This window comes from Bos taurus, chromosome 1, assembly GCF_002263795.3.
Source record: "Bos taurus isolate L1 Dominette 01449 registration number 42190680 breed Hereford chromosome 1, ARS-UCD2.0, whole genome shotgun sequence".
NCBI lineage: Eukaryota > Metazoa > Chordata > Mammalia > Artiodactyla > Bovidae > Bos > Bos taurus.
Window position 1 is genome coordinate 66,092,088 of NC_037328.1, and position 19,927 is coordinate 66,112,014.

General features: G+C 42.7%; 1 protein-coding gene across 2 annotated transcripts; it reads left to right on the forward strand.

Annotated features, from left to right (window-relative positions):
- The first annotated feature begins 216 nt into the window (after positions 1-216).
- FBXO40 (F-box protein 40) lies at positions 217-19,615 on the forward strand. 2 transcript variants are annotated; one of them, XM_015471580.3, is made up of 6 exons: positions 217-447; positions 559-669; positions 3,942-4,063; positions 10,452-10,489; positions 11,498-13,420; positions 16,084-19,615. In XM_015471580.3, the coding sequence occupies exons 4-6, from the start codon at positions 10,487-10,489 to the stop codon at positions 16,300-16,302; spliced, it is 2,145 nt and encodes a 714-aa protein (XP_015327066.1). In that variant the 5' UTR covers positions 217-447; positions 559-669; positions 3,942-4,063; positions 10,452-10,486; the 3' UTR covers positions 16,303-19,615. The 2 variants fall into 2 exon arrangements, with proteins under 2 accessions (XP_015327066.1, NP_001193322.1); NM_001206393.1 differs by lacking the exons at positions 217-447; positions 559-669; positions 3,942-4,063 and having other exon boundaries at positions 10,464-10,489; positions 16,084-16,572.
- Positions 19,616-19,927: the final 312 nt, after the last annotated feature.

Below are 19,927 nucleotides of genomic sequence, written 5' to 3' on the forward strand. Positions count from 1 at the left end.
ACACTGGACTTAAACGATGCCTGATTTCTGAATTACAAACTCTTCCTTTCCCAACCACCGGGGAAGGAAGAGGGCTGGGAGAGGACAGCCACTTCCTTGTCATGACGAGAAATAGGAGAAACAGAGGACCACATGTCACTTTCACAAGCTGCTGCCTCAGCCAGTGACAGGTTTAGGTGCAAAGCACGGTTATAATTAGAGCAGCAGCCTGTCCTGAGCGCTCCACCAGCCACAGGGAGCACAGCTGGATCTGCCAACCGTATGCACAGGACTCGGAGAGGCTGCTCTGGCCTTGAAAATTATCCTTCTTAAAAGGATTTTCCTCCTTCCTCAGGGGCAAGAAAACCCACTGATATAAAACCCTATTTGCCTTCCAGCTTCACCTGTGACTGCCTCTCCAGCAGAGATAGAGCGTTGATAAATACGGGAGAAAGAAAAAAAAAAACCGTAAGCTGAGCCTGGTCACATTGGCCCTTGTGATATAGTTTTATTTTTAACTTTGAAGCACTTGAACTATTTCTGTTGAAGTTTTTTCTCCTTTCCCTACCTCCACGACAGAATTCGGTCCTCTGCAGCAGCCGATGCACGCCCAGCCACCTCCGGCAGTCTGCCTGCTCACAGCCCAGGGACGCAGGTGCAGCACATGCTGACTCAGCCCGTGCCAGTAAGGTAAGCTTTCTAGATGCAGGCAGGGTCATCAAGGGGGAATTTAGAGTGGTGAACGTGGACGCAGAGGCTGAGCTGCCCATCACCTTTTTGCTCTGAGCAAGAGGGTTGTTAAAACAAACTAGTTACATATGAGGGAGAAAAGGTTGGCTCAGAGAATGAAACTCTGCTTTCATTTCATATGTGAGCTCCTGCTTTGAATCTAAAATCTTAGAGCAGGAGATTACCTGCTTTCTAACAGCTTAGGTTCTTTCTTCTGCAATCAACCATAGTAGTTATGTGGTGTCTCTAAGGTTACACAGTATTGATGGGGGTTCAAGATAGGGGAGGGGGAGGAAGGAACAGATGAAAGGCCCAGAACCCAGAATTTCTGTTTTCTGAAGTCCAAATGTGTGATCTTTCCCCAACCAACATTCTCAGTGTTAATTGCAAGACATTCTCATGTACTTTGATCACCTGTGACACAACTGGTTAATTTAGCACAATTGTATTTCCTGCATATATTTTTAAAATTCTGCCTGCAGAGTTTAAAACCTGTTTTCATTTAACAGTATTTCCTAAACATGACTCATTCCTTCCCAGCTCTCTTGAATCCAAATATATTTGTGGAATAGAAGTGAAAGTATTTCACAAGTTGAAAAACATATACAGGCAGGTAAAACAAAAAATTGTCACAAATTTGAAACTTGCACATCCTGAGGGACAAAAGTAAAATGATTAATGATACTTAAAGTATCAAACACTTTAAAGTGTAGACAGGTTATTTCCAGCTTTGGGAATAACTTCATAGTGTTGCATGTACAAACAAATTGGCAGGGAGAAGGGTGCAGTGTTTATTTTCCTGTTTTCCTCCGGACCTCGCTTTAGTGTGATAAGAGTTAAAGTTCAGCCAAGGACATCCTGGGAAGTGGCCTGTGCAGCAAAAATGATTCTGTACACTCTGAACTTTGCAGTGTACTGGCTAATGCCACCAATGCCAAGAAAAGGAGACCTACCACCAGACACCCTAATTCCTGGTTCCTTCCTGCCAGCCTCTGTAACCTCCAGATGCATCCCATAACTTTGCTATCAGTGTCTGGGTTATAATTATGCCTGTTTGCTAGGTACAATCAAATTCACGGTGTATAATTGCCTCACTTCATTTAATTTTGTCAAGGTTTCTGGAGCACCAAAGTTTTCAAGGTGTATACTGATTACTGTCCTAGCAAGATGGTGTATTAGCTTAGCAGTAACCAACCAGACCAGTTGACTCAGAGCTACTCCTAAATAATACGGCCAGTTTGCATTTTCTTGAACAATACAAAACAGTAATTTAAAATACTGACACTATGTAATACAAGCACCAGTTATGAGAATTAACTAGCTAATTAAATACCTAGATTTCTAGGGTAGGTAGAGAACTGTAGATGGTGATTTGGGGGAGGATGGTTTTTAGGGTATAGTGAATGGGCTGAAATCATAGCCTGAAAGCCCAGGATTATGGGACCACATGTGGGAATTTTCCTCGGCCAACTGCTTGTGTTAAAATCTCAAGAGGCAAAGGAATTATTTGAATATTTAACTTTATACATTTTCTTTCCCTACAATTAAATATCTCCACAGTAGGGAAACAGATTAACAATGTATAATTAAGGTAACAAATTAATTGGCTGGTTAATAGGTTAACAGTTAATCTCTGTTCTTAAACTCTTGACCTTGTCACTTCCACTAAAGTTAAAGCTCGGGAATAAATAATTATTGCCAGGGCTAGCCACATGAGGAGGCAAAATAGTTAGTCGCTGACATCATGTGAGGGGTGCTGGGAGGGCCCCTTGCCTAAAAATATCTCCCTGACACCAACCCTGATTGTCTACTAACTTTATAGTAAAGAATGTGAAAACTATTATCTGTTAATCCCATTCTCTTTTGTTTGAGTCAGTGATTTAAATATACCTGCTATATGCCTTCTCACGACCTTCTGGCCAGTGACCCTTGGTCACCACCTCTTCCTCATTCTTCCAGGCTCTGTCCTGCTTTGCCCTTGGTATCATCTAAGCTGCTCACAAGCCCTTGGCCGTTATCACACAGGTAGCTCTGTGTGGTACTGTGGTTTCCACAGAATTTCTTAATAAACATCAAGGTGAAGTAGAAAAAAATAAAAGCATGTGATTCTAGTCAGAGACTTTGTGGGGCATGGTCAATGAGACACTCCTTCTCTGGGCTTCAGTTTCTCTTGTATAAAATGAAGAAGTTAAACTAGACCCTTTTCATAACCCTTTGTTCTACAAGATCAGAAACTGCAGTTTAAAAGGACTGCTCAGGTGATTCCTATGCACACTGACGTTTGCAAAACTCCAGAGCAGAGGATTTCTGGTTATCTGCCTGATCCAGATTTCTGATTCTGTGACTGCAAGGGTGAAGAACAAGTGCTGTAAAGTCATACAAACAATCCTGGCAGCATTCAGAGTATCTGGCATAACTGGAGTCCACTGAGTCTTTTCCATTCAGAAACGTATCATTTACGTAATAAAGTTGAAAATGTTTCTTTTTCTCCCTTTAAAACAAAACGGAACAATAACAAAAAAACAAATCAGCATATGTGCGGTGCGGTGCTGTGCTTAGTCGCTCAGTCGTGTCCGTCTCTTTGAGACCCCATGGACTGTAGCCCACCAGGCTCCTCTGTCCATGGGGATTCTCCAGGCAAGAATACTGGAGTAGGCTGCCATGCCCTCCTCCAGGGGATCTTCCTGACCCAGGGATCGAACTGCCATCTCTTACAACCTCCATCTCCTGCACTAGCCGGCATATTCTTTACCACTAGCGCCACCTGGGAAGCCCTTTGTGGCGAATAGAAGAGGCCAGAATTGTGGGAAATCAGGGAGATTCACATTCAAAAAGGAGTGAGGAAAGATTTTATTTTATTTTTTTAATAGGGGTTTGAGAATGTTTAAACTGGCGGGGTATGTAAGATCCAGTGGAATGAGAGAGAACTGAAAATGGAAAGGCCAGCCAAGGGCTGTGGGCGTGATGCCATGGGCAGAAATAAGGTCTGGACAAGGGTGGTGACCATGAGAGTGAGCTTGGTAGAGAAAGGACAGTTTAGTGACTCCTGTATACTAGATACATTCACTACTCTATCTCGTTTGATCCTCACACAGTCCTATGGGTTATGATGAGGCCCATTTTATGGATGAATAAATTAGCTTTACGGAGATTCAGTAACCTGTCAAAAAATTACCCAGCAGAACATGTGTTCATTAATTTATTTTTATTATTTTTAATTTTTGGTTGTGCAGCACAGCTTGCGTGGTCTTAGTCTGACCAGGGATTGAACCTGTGCCCTTGGCAGTGAAAAAGCAGAGTCCACCAGACCACCAGGGAGTCCCCTCTTTAATTTACTTCAGATTGAGGATATCAGGTAAGACCTCTGTGGAAGTAGTAGGTAAGGTAAAATCTAAATGGGGAGAAGAAACCCATAAGCAATTAAGGCGCAGGGGGTGAATTCTCTTGGAAGAAAGAACAGGTACAAAGTTCCTACAGAAGAATGAGCAAAAAGTGCTGGAACCAAGTGCTCAGGGGAGAGAGGTGAGGTAAAAGAGGCAAGCAAGGGACACTCAGGGAGGACCACGTGGGCCAAGATAAGGACATTGGACCTTATTCCTTGTGATAGGATGGGGTCCTCTGAAGATTTTAAGCAGGGAAGTAGTGATCTAATGTTAAAAGTTGTTAAAATCACTCTTTTTGCTGATGAATATAGATTATGGGGCACAAAATGGGAGGAGTAAGAGTGATTATAATTCTATTGCTCCAGACTGGATGAGAGTTGATGGTGCTTGGACCTGGGCAGTTGTGGTGGAGATGGAAAGAAATGGATAGATTTGCCAACTGCCTTTTCAGATCTTTCTCCCAGGCCTTCCCACATAACTGGGCACTAGTTTCTTTGTGATTGGAGCACAATATCAGGCTCTTCTAGCTCTCAAACTTGAGCTTACAGTTCAATCAGCTGGTAGGTCTGATTCAGTAGTTCTGATCTGGTGGGGCTCAATACAGTACTTTTCTAACCAGTTCCTGGGTGATTCTGATTCTGTTGGTCTAGGTACCATATTTTAAGGACTATTATTCTAGCTGACTTGCCTTTGCTTATTAATTTAACTCCTTTCTGAGTGATCCACAGAGCACCAAACTTGCATCAAATAGTTCCTGCTCCTTTGTCAGGTTCTAAATTCTCCTCTATTTCTTTAAAGAAGTATTCATCCCTTGAACTCATGTACTGCACTTGATCCTTCTATCTACTATTCTCCAGGCAAGAATACTGAAGTGAGTTGCCATTTCCTACTCCAGGGGATCTTCCTGACCCAGGAATCGAACCCAAGTCTCCCACATTACAGGCAGATTCTTTACCAACTAAGCTACGTGGGAAGCCCCTATCTACCCATACTCTATTTAAACTCCATCCAGTACAATTAGTAAAATCTAGTTCTGTGTAGATCTCTCAACTATTTAAGTATAAATTATATAGCATTTTGTCCTCTAGACAGGGGAACTTTAAAACATATTTTTGGGGAGAGTGTTTTGGCCAAACTTGATTGAAGTTCATTTTTAAGAGGAGGGAATTACCTTTTCTGACAGGAAGCAAGAATTTAAAGGTGACTATAGGGACATGGAAACTGAAGGGGAAAATGTCACCCAAGTAACCATACTCTGTTTCATAAACAGAATTTCATCAGGTTTTTCACAGTGAAGAAGTTCTATATGCTTTGATTTGGTAGATGTTTCATTTTAAATCTCAGACTCCATATGGAAGTGAACATTTTTAACCCTAAAAAATGTCCCTGTCACATTTGTATTCCCTGAACTGTGAAGGCATAGGACCTGGATGGTCATCTTGTTTCTGTTCAAAAGGGCACAGTATGGGATGGCTCTAGAGGAGGACCCCCGAAAAAAATCATCATTGGGATGAAGGTGTTTCCTAATGTGAAGCATCCAGGTCCTCTACAATTTGGAAAGATAATACATGTAGACACCTTTCTGCACCTCATCTGAAGGAAAAGAGGCTATTGCCTAACAGAGTATAGCCATGGGCTCACATTCTCCCCTGATCATGGAGATGGACCACAGAGGTCTATATGGATCTCCAATGGATACAGTGTGATGTAGTGGAGAGTAGAGTATGAAGACAGACAGACTTAAGCTTCTTTGTGCTTCAGTGTCCTTATCAGTAAACGAGATGGTAATACCCACCTCACAAGATTATTGTGAGGACTAAATGAGATGTTATATAAATGCACATGTTAAGCATTGATATCTTATTTCTCTTCCTGTATGACATCCAAAATGCAGAGAGAGCACTCAATCTGGCAAGTAAGGCAAACCCCATGGAGGATAAGGATCCAGTCACTGCACTGAAATAGAAATTGGGAGAACAGGGCATCTCATATCATGAGACAACCTATGATAAATCTAACTTGGTTAAGTTGAGGCAACACCAGTTGGCTCCAACCTAAGGTGATCAATCAGTTGTCAAAATTTACCTGGGACTAAGAGGTTTCCTAGGACCTGGGACTTTCAGTGCTCACTCAGAGAGTGTCTAAGGCAAACTAGCATGTTTGGTCACCCTATTTCTCCAGCAATAATTAGAATATCAACAATTTTGAATTGTCCTTTATCATAGTAGGAGTATTTTTGGAATGTTTTCCCCCAGCCATGAAATTAAAAGACACTTACTCCTTGGAAGAAAAGTTATGACCAACCTAGATAGCATATTCAAAAGCAGAGACATTACTTTGTCAACAAAGGTCCGTCTAGTCAAGGCTATGGTTTTTCCAGTGGTCATGTATGGATGTGAGCGTTGGACTATAAAGAAAGCTGAGCACTGAAGAATTGATGCTTTTGAACTGTGGTGTTGGAGAAGACTCTTGAGAGTCCCTTAGACTGCAAGGAGATCCAACCAGTCCATTCTAGAAGAGATCAGCCCTGGGTGTTCTTTGGAAGGAATGATGCTGAAGCTGAAACTCCAGTACTTTGGCCACCTCATGTGAAGAGTTAACTCATTGGAAAAGACTCTGATGCTGGGAGGGATTGAGGGCAGGAGGAGAAGGGGACGACAGAGGATGAGATGGCTGGATGGCATCACTGACTCGATGGACATGAGTTTGAGTGAACTCCAGGAGTTGGTGATGGACAGGGAGGCCTGGTGTGCTGCGATTCATGGGGTCGAAAAGAGTCGGACGCGACTGAGCGACTGAACTGAACTGAACTTAACTGAACTTCCCCCAGCTATACAACAAAAGGTTTAGATGTGATATTTTATGCCCTTGGGCTATATTTATCTTTCTCCTTTCCTCCACTGCCAAACATCTCCAATGAGTGGTCTCCACTCAGTGTCTTTTTGCTGAGCACATGTCCTCTCTCAAAGTCACTCATCTGGGGTAGCTCCAGAGCCTGGCAGAAGCTCTTTAAATAGCAACATAAAGCAACAACAACAGCAAAAGCAACTTTGTTGCCTCCATGCATTGCTTTTCTTTTCTCTTAAAGGGATAGTTTCAAATAACTTCGCAGAGATTGAGAGCAATAAGGCTCCACTACAGATGTTCCTAGCCTCAAAACCACTGTTCCTAAGAACCTTTTATAATGCTGAAGGATAAGAAATCATTGGCAACAAAGACCTACTGTATAGCACAGGGAATTATACTTAATATTTTGTAATAACCAAGAAAGCAAAATAATGAAAAATAGATATAGATGTATGTATCACTTTGCTGTGCACCTGAAACTAACACAACATTATAAATCAACTATACCTCAATTTAAAAGAAATGATTGAGCTTAGAGTTTATTACTGTTGTCCCTCCAGCTAGACACGTGCCCGATAAAGGCAGAGTTCTCACCACACACAGGGAGTGCACAGAACTAGTCAGGGCTGCGTTGCCCTTGCTGGGAAATGGGCTCAACTTTGTCACAGAATCTGGCTGGCAAACATGAAGTTGGACATTCCTGGTACTGTTAGCTTTTTTCACATAGCCTTACTCCAATCTTCTGTCCCACCTAAAACCCAACAGGGGACCATGAGTCATCCAGAGTCCATTCTTGATGAATGTCTGTCATGAATAGAAAACAGATGGTCTCATTCTCCCAGGCAGGGCACAGGCCCTGCCAACACTGAAGTGTGTGCTTAATAGCTTTCTCCTCCACTCCAAACAAACACCAGATTGTGAATGGCCAAAAGTCCCACCTCACAGCTGAAATGCACGTGCTCTGGCAAGAGCTCTTCAGGGCCCTGCCATGAGCAGCGGCACTGTCATCACTGCTCCTAACCTCACGGTAGCATCGGAGGCCGTCACTCACCCCTTCCGTTAGATCTGGCAACATAGTCCCCACTCTCTTAGCTCTCTGGCGTTCCTTCTCTGGCTCTACCTCTTCTTATCCCCAAAGTGGTCACACTTAGCCTTGTACTTCATGGCTCAGATTTCTATTCTGTGTGCTCACTTCTCCAGTTATGGCTTTCTCTCACTTTTAAGTGGATAATTCTCAAGTCTGCATCTCTCTATTCTACTCCCTCATCTTCCCACCCACATGATCTGTCATGACCTAAAGCAACTTGTGTTATACACGCTGGGCCCATCTTTCCTCCCCAAACAGTTTCCTCCTTAGACCTCCATTTTTCTCAGAATTACACCCAATATCTCTCTTCTTGATTCACTTTCTTGGCATCATCTTTGGCTTTTCTTCTTCCCCGATCTCAAGTCAGAAACAAAGACGTTATTTGTAACATTGTAATGTCTCCTGTCTGTCTCATCTTGTCTACTTCTGCTGTCATTTGTCTCACCATCTCAGCCTCCAGCATGTTCTCCATATGGTAGTTTCTAACTCCAGGTCCTTCCACCCCATCCTTCCACTACTACTGATTAATACCCCCAATTATCCTTTTAAAAAAATTCCCAGATGGGTTGTTTTTAATTAATTTACTACTATTATTATTTGCCATACCATGCAGCCTGTGGGAACTTAGTTCCCCAACCAGGGATCAAACCCATGCCCCCAACACTGGAAGTACAAAGTCTTAACCATTGAACTGCCAGGGAATTCCCAAGTGGTTCCTTATTGAATACCAAAATTCCAGATGCTTGAACCTAATACTTATAAATTCCCACAAGTCCACAATGGGAATTTTTTCCTCCCAGGAGTGATCTGGAATATGGCGGGAGCCCACCTGAATGTTAAATTGTATGTTGAAAGAAGTGGCTGGACTCTTGCATCCAAAAGATCTTTGTCTGAACCTATTCTGCTCCCTCTCAGTCCAACTGTCACAGTCCTTCCACTCTGCTCAGCACTCTCTCTCTCTGGCTGATTTATCTTCTACTTGGCCCTGAACCTATTAATGTTCTGGCTAGCAGCTTCTTACCTGCCTCCTGATTCAGGCTATTACAGAGCATTCTGGCATGATCTCTCTTTCACACTTGCAATACATGAGTCAGATAGGGAATGTGTTAAGAATGTAAGTTTCAGAACACTCACTTCACTCAGGTCACGGGTACAGCCAGCATCCATAGCAGTGTTGTCCAATAGAACTTTCTATGAAGATGAAAATATTCTATTCTATGTTGTCCAATAGACTAGCTACTAACCATATGGGGCCACTGAACACTTGAAATGTAGCATGACTTGAGGAACTAAATTATTAATTCTAGTTCATTTTGATTAACTTAAATAGCCAAACAGTGCAAATCTATATATGTAAGAAGCATTACAGCTGATCATAATGAACAATAGTGTTTAAAGCCACTTTAACGAGCAGTCTGCTGCTGCTGCTGCTGCTGAGTCGATTCAGTCGTGTCCAACTCTGTGCGACCCCATAGTCAGCAGCCCATCAGACGCCCCAGTCCCTGGGATTCTCCAGGCAGGAATCCTGGAGTGGGTTGCCATTTCCTTCTCCAACGCATGCATGCATGCTAAGTTGCTTCAGTTGTGTCCAACTCTATGCGACTCTATGGACAGCAGCCCACCAGGCTCCTCTGTCCACAGGATTCCCTAGGCAAGAATACTGGAGTTGGTTGCCATTTCCTTCTCCAACAAGCAGTCTAGGTAACCCTTAAGCTCACTTACTGGCATATATAGTAGGTAACCAAAAAATGCTTGTTGAATAAATGGATGGAAGAATGAATACATGAATAAACTAGCATACAATTTCCTTGAGATTTAAGGCTGTCTTTTCTTTTTTTTTTAATTTTATTTTATTTAACTTTACATGGCTGTCTTTCCTAAAAAAGAAAAGTTAAGGAGGATTTTCCAGATTAAAGGAGGCTAAAAAGACTTAAACAAATGTAATAAGTTGACCTTACTGGGATTCTGGCTCAAAAACTGAAAATTGTTTTTTAAAGCACAGAAGACATTTTTGGGATAATTGGGAAAATATGAATATAGACAGCATGCTACATGATATTAGAAAATTGTTTTTAGTTTTCTTAGGTGAGATAATGTTACTGTAGTCACAAAAGAAAATGTCTTATTCTTAGGAAATACATGCTGAAGTCCTTAGAGATAAGTAAGCGTATATATGCCAGTAAGATAAAGTGTAATAATATCAGCAACTTATCTTCAAGTGGCTTGGCAAAAAAATGTGTGTGTGTTGAAAGGAAGAGAAAGTAAAAGTGAACCTAAGAAGAGCATATTTGCTGTAAAATGGGGGGCCGTGATACTTACCTCCAGGGTGATGGAAGAGTACTTGAAGTCATTTTGGCCCCTGATAAAGTAGATAAAATAACTTTTTCATGGATCATTCATGTTTGTGCTTTTATATTTTCCCCTAGAGTTATCATACAAAGCCAGAAGGAATTTGGAAGCTATGGTAAGTACCACGTGCTCACTGGAACTTCACCTTTCAGAGGTCCAGATGTGGCCTCATTTAGCCTGTAGCCCAAGCTGCTGGCAGGTTTGTCCTTTTGGTCTAATGATATATATTGGCTTTTTGCTGAACCAGAGGTACTAGAGCAGAACCTAGAATAAACTGACACAGTTAGGGGAAAGCAGAGACCTGAGAAAGACTGATGAGCAAAGATTTTTAGTAAAACTTTATATATGAAAAAGAAAAAAATCCAGTTGTAATCTAAATGGCTAACACTTCCTTTATTCAGCAAATATTATTGAGTGCTTACAATGATCCAGGCCCTGTGACAGGTGCTGAGGACGCAGATGTGAACAAAACCAGACCCACCTTGGGTCCTCCCAGCCCTGCCCCCTGGTGGTTGATCATGTGAATGACAGAACACTTGCTCTGGAATGTTACATGGCCGCTGTGAAAAAAGTTTCCAAAGGAAAATTTATAAAACAGCCTAGACATAACGTAATAGCAAGTTAAAGCAGAAAAATTGTATTCAGACAATTAAATGTGCATAAATCCTCAATAATCCACAACTCAAAAATAGCAATTGTCAATTCTGTAGCCTACTTTCCTGTGTGTATGTGTTTTCCCCCCTATTTTCAACACATCTAGTACATAGATAAAATAAACTACTGGAAAATAAAGAGTATTGATAGTTGTTATTTCTGGTTGTGGTATTATGAAGTTTTTGCTTTCTTCTCTGTGCCTGCTCATTCAGTCGTGTCCAACTCTTAGTGACCCCTTGGACTGTAGCCCACCAGGCTCCTCTATCCATGGGATTTTCCAGGCAACAATATTGGAGTGGGTTGCCGTTTTCTTCTCCAGCTTTCTTCTCTATGACTTTCTGTATTTTCCAAGGTTCCTACAATCAGCATGTATAAACAGGAAATAAGTCAATTAAAACTTAAACACTCACAGACACTTGTCTTCCAGCAGTCACTTGTTTTCTCTTTCCCCTGCCTTTGGTGTCTCTAGGGTAGGACACGCAGGCCTCCGCCAGGGCAGCACAGACACTGTGAGAGATGCTTCAACCGTCACTGCCACATGCCTGTGGAGCCCAGTGTCTCTTGCCCGGTGATAAACTGCCACCTGTCCTGCGGTGCTACCTTCCACATGTGCAAAGAGGCTGAGCACGAGCTACTCTGCCCTTTAGAGCAGGTTCCATGCCTCAACTCTGAATATGGCTGCCCCCTCTTCATGTCCCGCCACAAGCTGGCCAAGCATCTGCAAGTGTGTCCTGCCAGCGTGGTCTGCTGCTCCATGGAGTGGAACCGTTGGCCAAACGTGGACTCTGAAACAACGCTTCATGAGAACATCATGAAAGAGACCCCCGATGAGGAATGCTTGGACACAGCCCTGGCCCTTCAGGACCAGAAGGTCCTTTTTAGGTCTCTGAAAATGGTAGAACTTTTCCCAGAAACTAGAGAACCCACGGAAGAGGAACCTCCTATGAATGGTGAAGCCAGCTGGGAGGAAATGGATGGAGCGGTGGGTGGGGAGGATGCTGGTTTGGTAACAGGCTGCTCTCTGTCAGCCATGAATGGGGAGGTGGTAGAGCTAAGTCAAGAAGAACGAGAGGCGTTAGCCAAAACCAAAGAAGGGATGGACCTGGCCAAGTTTGACAAGTGGGAAAATATGTTCAGCAAAGAGCATGCGGCCTCAGCTTTAACAAGCTCATCAGCCAGCAGTGACAGCAAAAGCAGGAACGGCCCAGAGAAAGAACAGATTTCCAACAGCAATAGAATGGTAGAGGAGGGAGCTGCCAAAGGAAAAGAACCACAGGAAGACCAGAAGCAGCAGGACTTTCATGCAGCCATAGAAAAGACAGGACTTGCCCCTTGGCAGGATGGTGTTCTGGAAAGACTGAAAACAGCTGTGGATGCAAAGGACTATAATATGTACCTGGTGCACAATGGGAGGATGCTTATTCACTTTGGTCAGATGCCTGCTTGTACACCCAAAGAGAGAGACTTTGTTTACGGCAACCTGGAGGCTCAGGAAGTGAAGACTGTTTACACCTTCAAAGTTCCAGTGAGCTACTGTGGGAAGCGGGCTCGCCTAGGTGATGCCATGAGTTGTAGGCCAAGTGAGCACAAAGCCGTTGATACTTCAGATTTAGGGATCACTGTGGAGGACCTGCCCAAGTCAGATCTCATCAAGACCACCCTCCTGTGTGCTTTGGAAAGAGAACTCAAAGGTCACGTCATCTCCGAGTCCAGGAGCATTGACGGGCTGTTCATGGATTTCGCTACACAGACATACAGTTTTGAGCCAGAACAGTTTTCTTCTGGGACGGTGCTGGCCGACCTCTTAACCACTGCCAACCCAAACAGCAATGCGAATGGGCTCCACGTGGAGCTCCACAGTGAGTGTGTGACCAGGAGACACAACAAGAGCAGCTCTGCCTTTACTTTCACCTGCAACAAATTCTTCAGGAGGGATGAATTTCCCCTACATTTCAAGAATGTTCACACAGACATTCAGTCATGTCTCAACGGCTGGTTCCAACACCGATGCCCCCTGGCCTACTTGGGATGTACCTTTATTCAAAACCATTTCCGTCCCCCAGGGCAAAAGGCAAAAGTGATCTACAGTCAGGAGCTCAAGACCTTTGCCATCAAGCCGGAGGTTGCTTCAGAGCTGAGTGAGGGAAGGAAGAACAACCATTTCTCAGGTCGTGAAGGAAAAAACCAGAATTCTCTAACCAGCCTGCCCCTGGAGGTCCTGCAGTACATTGCTGGGTTCCTAGACAGCATCAGCCTGTCCCAGCTCTCCCAGGTGTCCGTGCTGATGAGGAGTATCTGTGCCACTTTGTTACAAGAGAGAGGGATGGTCCTCCTGCAGTGGAAGAAGAAGAGGTATTCCCATGGAGGCACCTCCTGGAGAGTTCACAGAAAGGCAAGTAATTCACTTAGTTATTCACTTCATTCATTCAGCAATTATTTACTAAGAGCCTTCTATGCACCAGCAGTGTACTAGGCACTGGAATTGTACTAGGTTACTAGGAATGAGACACAGTCTGTGAGCCCAAGGAAGCCAGCCTAGTACAGGAGACAGACCCATAAACATAAGAATAGTAGTACAGATGGAAGTGTCTATGTTATCTCTGTGTATGTGTTCAGAATATCTGCTGTTTGCTTCCATGATCCATTCTCCATCGTGATCTGTCCCCCAGGAGGCTGATCTCTGCAGACTACCTTAACTTGCTCCCTTGCTCTCCAGCTTCCAGGTGGGCTAGTCTAATGGGAGTGTGTCTATGGGAGATGGGCAGGTGGGAGAGGCTGCCGCAGGTGTTCTTCTGGCTTCCTCTCTGCATGCATTTTCCCCTTCTGGACACTTTGCACTGGCCTTGTCTCTCTGCTGAAGATAGCTGTATCCGATGGTTTTCTCCACACAGTTACCCTTTCTGGGTTCTAATAAACTCCTCCTTCCCATTCAGGCCTAGAGTAGTAACACTCAAGATTGTCAGTAGCCTAGGTACTGCCCTAAATCTTCTGGTTTTCCTATACACTGCTCACACATTTATGTGTCATTCCTTTTAAAAATTCTCTTCAGATTACCCAGTCTGAGTGTGCCATCTGTTTTCTGCCTAGACTCTAATTGATACAATATGCCAGCAGATTCTCCTCAGCTGCATGTCAACTAATTTTTGCTGTTGTTAAATTCATTTTGAAGTTCTAAAATAATCCACTGATTTCCCCTGGTTCAAATGCTTATTTAATTTTTAAAATATTGTATAAATCAAAGCATCTTTCCCCTTGGAAAAGCTTTAGTCCCTTTTCCCGATAAAGCTAGGCTTACTTAACTGTATTATAAGTTCTATTAGCTTGTACCAAATAGAAGTGAAACCCCCAATTTGTCATATCCAAGGTGCCCTTAGCACCCTTTCTTATGGTACATGTGTTAGTAATGTGAATCACAAATGTATGATGCCCATTTAGGTCATTAATTCCAAAATCTCACTGTTGACTTTCTTCTCAGTATGTGGATGTATGCAAACTGGCATTGGGGAGTTAAGAGATGTTTACATCTATTTTTATTGATTATGTGTAAAACATCTTGCATATTTTCTATTATTTATTCCCTGAGCAGTCTTCTTCAAAAAATAATTATCACACTCTCCCTTATGAATCTGGGAATGTGTTAAATAACTGACTGCCAACTGACCATGTGTTAGGAATAAACATGAATGAGACTATGACCCTGCCTTCGGGAACTGTATAGTCTGGAACTACCTAATATCTTCCTCTGTAAAATCAAATGCAAATAATTTAATTTACATACTAGGGATTTTGTTATTTTTTGACTAACAATTTTCCCAATTCAGTCACTGCTGACAACTCTTAAATATCATTCAGGACAAATTGATTTCCTTGTAGAAAGGAAGAAAGACAGTTTAGTTGGAGCTACAGGATACTCATATTAAAATGGCTTTTTCAAGTAAAAAGGGAAATAGTTCTAAGATCCTAGGGCACATTTTTTTACATAAGAACAATGACAAGAAACTGATGATGAAGTGATAAAGTTGAAGAATATCAGGTTATGCCTATCTTCATAGCCAGATTTTAAAACTCGTTACTTTGACACCATCCTAAGTGCCAAAGGCCAGCAGGGGTTTGAGTACTAGCCTTTTAGATTTCTCCTAAGGATTCTGTTCTAGTGAGACTCTTATTAATTAGCATACTTTAATTTTTAAGCAATATAAAACCAAATTAAAATACATAAATATAGAAAGAAAAGAAAGTGAAGTCACTTAGTCGTGTCCAACTTTTTGCGACCCCATGGACCATAGCCTGCCAGGTTCCTCCATCCATGGGATTTTCCAGACAAGACTACTTGAATGTATTCTTTATAAATAAGAATATTCTTTATACAGGTATTCTTTATATGTATAAATGTATTCTTTATACATAAGAAACTTTACACATAAGTTTATAATAAAGTTTATAATAAACTATAAAGGGAATTTATTGGCCCAAATAGCTTCAGGTATGGTTTGATCTGACTGCTCAAAAATGCCCCCCAAATGACCTTTTTACTATCAATTCTTATCTCTACTTCCTCACTAGTGACTCCACTCTAAGACAACAGTTCTCCCTTCATGGTCCATGAGGGCTGTTAGCAGCTCTAAGTGACAATAGCTTCCAAATTTAAGCACATAGGGGAAAAAAGAATGTACTTCCTGGTATCTCAGATGAAAGTTCTGGAGTAGACTCTCACTAGCACTGGTTGTCTTGATTTGAATCATATGTCTATTCTAGAACTAACCATTTTACTGGGGGGTGGGGTGGGGTGAGGGTGTATAGCAATAAGCGATTGGTATTAGTTGGTATTAGTCATTTTCACACAACATGTGGCTGGGTGGGAAGGTTATCAGTTGGAAGGGGGTCTAGGAATTGGATGCTGGAGAAGGGACTAACACATGTATGCTGCAGTCACTAAACACTCTCTGGAATCTGAGACCAGGAAGAACAGAAAGGCATTTCTTCAAACTATTTAAATAAAGCCGACCTGAGGGTATCACACTCAGGGTTTACTTTCATGCATCTGTCTCTCCTCAGATTTGGCAATTCAGCAGCCTCTTCTCCAAAATCAAGAGCTGGGAGTTTAACGAAGTTGCCTCCATGTCTGAGCACCTGAAATCCTGTCCCTTCAATGTTGTAGAACACAAGACTGACCCGATTCTTTTGACCAGCATGCATCAGTCCCATGAACAGGCCCGAGAGACCTTAGTCACCACCTTTAAAGCCAGACCACGAGGAAGACACATCTTGCACTAAAGACTCAGAAGCCACTGTTCTTGTATTCCTATTCAGAGTTACTGAAGTTGGACAGAGTGTGATTTTGAGGACTTTCTTTTGTAAATTGCAAATGTTCTCATCTAGGTGTTTTCGAACATGCAATGCCCTTCAAAGCCTGAGTAGCTGCATAAGGTGGAAGAATTTCCTAAGCCATGGCTTGTATAATTGCTATATCGCCATACTGATAACTAATAGCCTCCCTCCCCCTACTTTTTTTTTCTAAAATAAATCCATCTGCGGAGTAAATAGGTAACTGGAGGCCATTTAGAAGATGAGCCCACGACCTTAGGAGTTGAGAGAGCAGTGAAATTCCATAACCAGCATAGGCCTGTGCTTTTGTGGAGAACTTTTCAGTTTATGAGCGCTTTCAATGATATGGGGCAGAGGCAGTACAGGAAGAGGGACTGAGATGCCTCCCAGGGCACCCAGAGTAAAAAGCACAGTCTGAAGTTTCTGGAGCTGGACTTGTCTTGACAGCCAAGTCCAGGGCTTCTTTTAGTTACCCCACTGTCTCTAAGCTCAGACAGTTCAAACAGTCTAACAGAATAGGGGCCTAGGCTAAGCACAGCAGCCTCAGGGACACTGAAGGTCGAACAGTAAGAGGCAGAAATGAGGTCACAGAGGACATGGTTGTGTAGAATCTTGGCAACATATGGAAGGACAGTCTTGAAAAATGAGACGAATCCAAAGGAGATGCTATATGTATGAAGAAAATTAGGACAAAAATCACAGACTGCTTTTGAACATTTTAATAGTGACTTAAGATTCAAGCTTCTTTTCCTCTGAAAATTGTATTCTCGGTCTGGATTAGGGAGAGCCCAGGTATGGGCCAGCACCACCCTGGGCTATGTGAAATGATCACAAGACACTAACCCCAACTTCAGTGTCATGCCAGAAGGCGCACGGTAGCCCAAGGAGACCATGCATATGGAAAAGTCAGGCCCACCGTAGGTCCTGTGCTACCAGTCACTAGGTCCTAGACACCACTTGAGTATACCATGGGGAATCTTGAGAAGGAAGACATCCGAACATAGTGATTCCCTGTAATTGCTCTTACCTCTTGCTGGGCATGACTTCATTCTGTGAAAAATGGGTGACACTTCTGATTTTGGTAAAAAATAGTCAAAACTTATGAGAACAAAAGTAAAATAAAAATACACAAGAGAAACTGGCATCCCCCAAAGCAGGGTTTCATGGAAGTACTGACATTTTAGACTGGATAATTCTTTGTCATAAGGGACTGTCCTGTGTGTTAGAGGATGTTTAATGACATCCTTGGCCTCTATTCAATAATACCAGTAGCTCCCCTACTGCTTTAACAACCGAAAATGTCCCTGGAAATATCTTCCAGTAGCAAAATCACTCCTGGTTGAGAACCACTGCCCTAACGAACGACACGCCAATGGCAGTAAGTCAGGTAAGCTTTTTAGTATAGCAAATTCTTACCTCACATAACCATCTATGCTGCTGCTAAGTTGCTTCAGTCGTGTCCGACTCTGTGCGACCCCATAGACAGCAGCCCACCAGGCTCCCCCATCCCTGGGATTCTCCAGGTAAGAACACTGGAGTGGGTTGCCGTTTCCTTCTCCAATGCATGAAAGTGAAAAGTGAAAGTGAAGTCGCTCAGTTGTGTCCAACTCTTTGCGACCCCATGGACTGCAGCCTACCAGGCTCCTCCATCCATGGGATTTTCCAGGCAAGAGTACTGGAGTGGGGTGCCATTGCCTTCTCCAATAACCATCTACAGTAGTCATGATTTCATGCAGCTCTTTATTTACCAAATAGATTTTAGACACATGATGATTTTAAGTTGGGAACCAAATGAAGCTAAGTTTGTTTGATGTGGCTTCATGTCCTTGGGTCATGTGCAAAAAATATATCCTATCAGGTCTCCAGGCATAGCTGAAGCCAGGATGGTTGAACTGCTTACCCCATGTTTATATCCCTCTCATGTTAATTGATGCCATTTTCCTAGCAAATTGTCAGCAAGCAAGACAGAGGGAAAAGGAGGATGGGTACTGTGGAGATGCAGAGAACAAAGAATTTAACCAACAACAGTAAAAGAGTCTAGTCAATATGAAGGCATGAGAACAAGTGCCAGAGTAGAAGTACCCTCATCTTTCATTTTAATGTGCCGCTTGATACTAGTCAGTAATGTAACTCTACTTTTCCTAATCCTTATTGTTTGGCTTATACTTCACATTTGTATATGGCGTGCCATTTTCTAAAAAATATAACTAGAGTGCGAGCTAAGGTTTTATTCAGTGAAAATGAGTAATTGCAACAACTAAACAGTAAAGTGGAGGAAAACAGGAAGAGTTCTCCAGGGATCAGGTCCAAGTTTTTGGAATCTAGTCCTTCCTATACAAAGAAAGCAAGCTCTGAAAATCCATTCTGGGGTTTTGTTTTATTAGAAAAAGAAAGCAAGGGGAGCTGTAGACTAAGGGAGATGAAAATCTGGGGCTACTGTGAGCCAGATGAGAAGTATAGAGAAAGAAAGAGAGCAGAGGGCTCTTCCTTGACAGTCTGGGCAGCCCAGGGTTCAGGAGGGCAGGCGGGAGAGTGACTGCACCTCTCTGTGGGCCCCACCATTCCAGGTACACTCTACTTTCCCAGTTTCTATCTAAAGTGCAACACTGAGCGGATCAACACCATCAAACACATTTTATAAGGCATTAAATTATATATGTAGCAGGAAATCAGAGTACTACAGGTATCCACTAGCCTATACAAAAAAGCACATTTTATGGTGACAGGACAATTGGAGAAAAAGGAAAGCCTTTTGGAGAGACAGTGATCTGATTAATGGGATGAAGCTACAGTGAGCAGCAGGAACAGCAAGCATTATCTGACAAAAGCAAGGTAGCTAGAAATGGTTTCAGCTTAAGAATCAGCTAAGGAGAGTGAAAGGGGACTATGGACCCAAGAATAAGAACCTGGATGGGGGAGATATCTGTGGGCACAGCCCTTGAAGAGTATCACACCAAGAAATCCAGTCCAAAGTAGGGATCAGCTGTATGTGGAGGGTAAGGTCTGTGGAACCCAGGCAGAAAGGATTATTGCCTTAAGGACCTGGAAAAGAAGCTTTTGTCTTATAATGAAGGAAAAAGTGAAAATCAAGGTGGAATTTTGATGTAAGAAGAAAATCACTGCCAAAGTATGATCTATGTGTGATGTCTAATCAAACTGAAGCAAAGAATGAGATTGTATATATCTAGTGTGACTTATCTCTATACCCTGGAAACCCCAATATCTCTACAGGCAAAAATAAAGGCTGTTTTGTACTTTCAAAGTCTAACTGGGTGAATCTTGCAAGTGAGGTATAGAGACAGATGTGTCTCACTGGCGCAGAGGTCACTGTGGCAACAAAGGAGTGTGTGTCTTAAAGAAAAGCCAAGGAATAAGCCTGAGGGCTGCAGTGCCTAAGCACATGGGCAGCTCACCAATGAACTCTAAGGATTTTCATGAAGTCTTGCCACAACTATGGGTCTCAGTCACCAATCCTAGCTCTTCCTTGATCCCACTGTCTTCTCCATCTTTGAAAGCTGAACCCAAGTTTAGATACTGGTTATAGCACGGACTTCAGATTCTTTACCATCTGAGG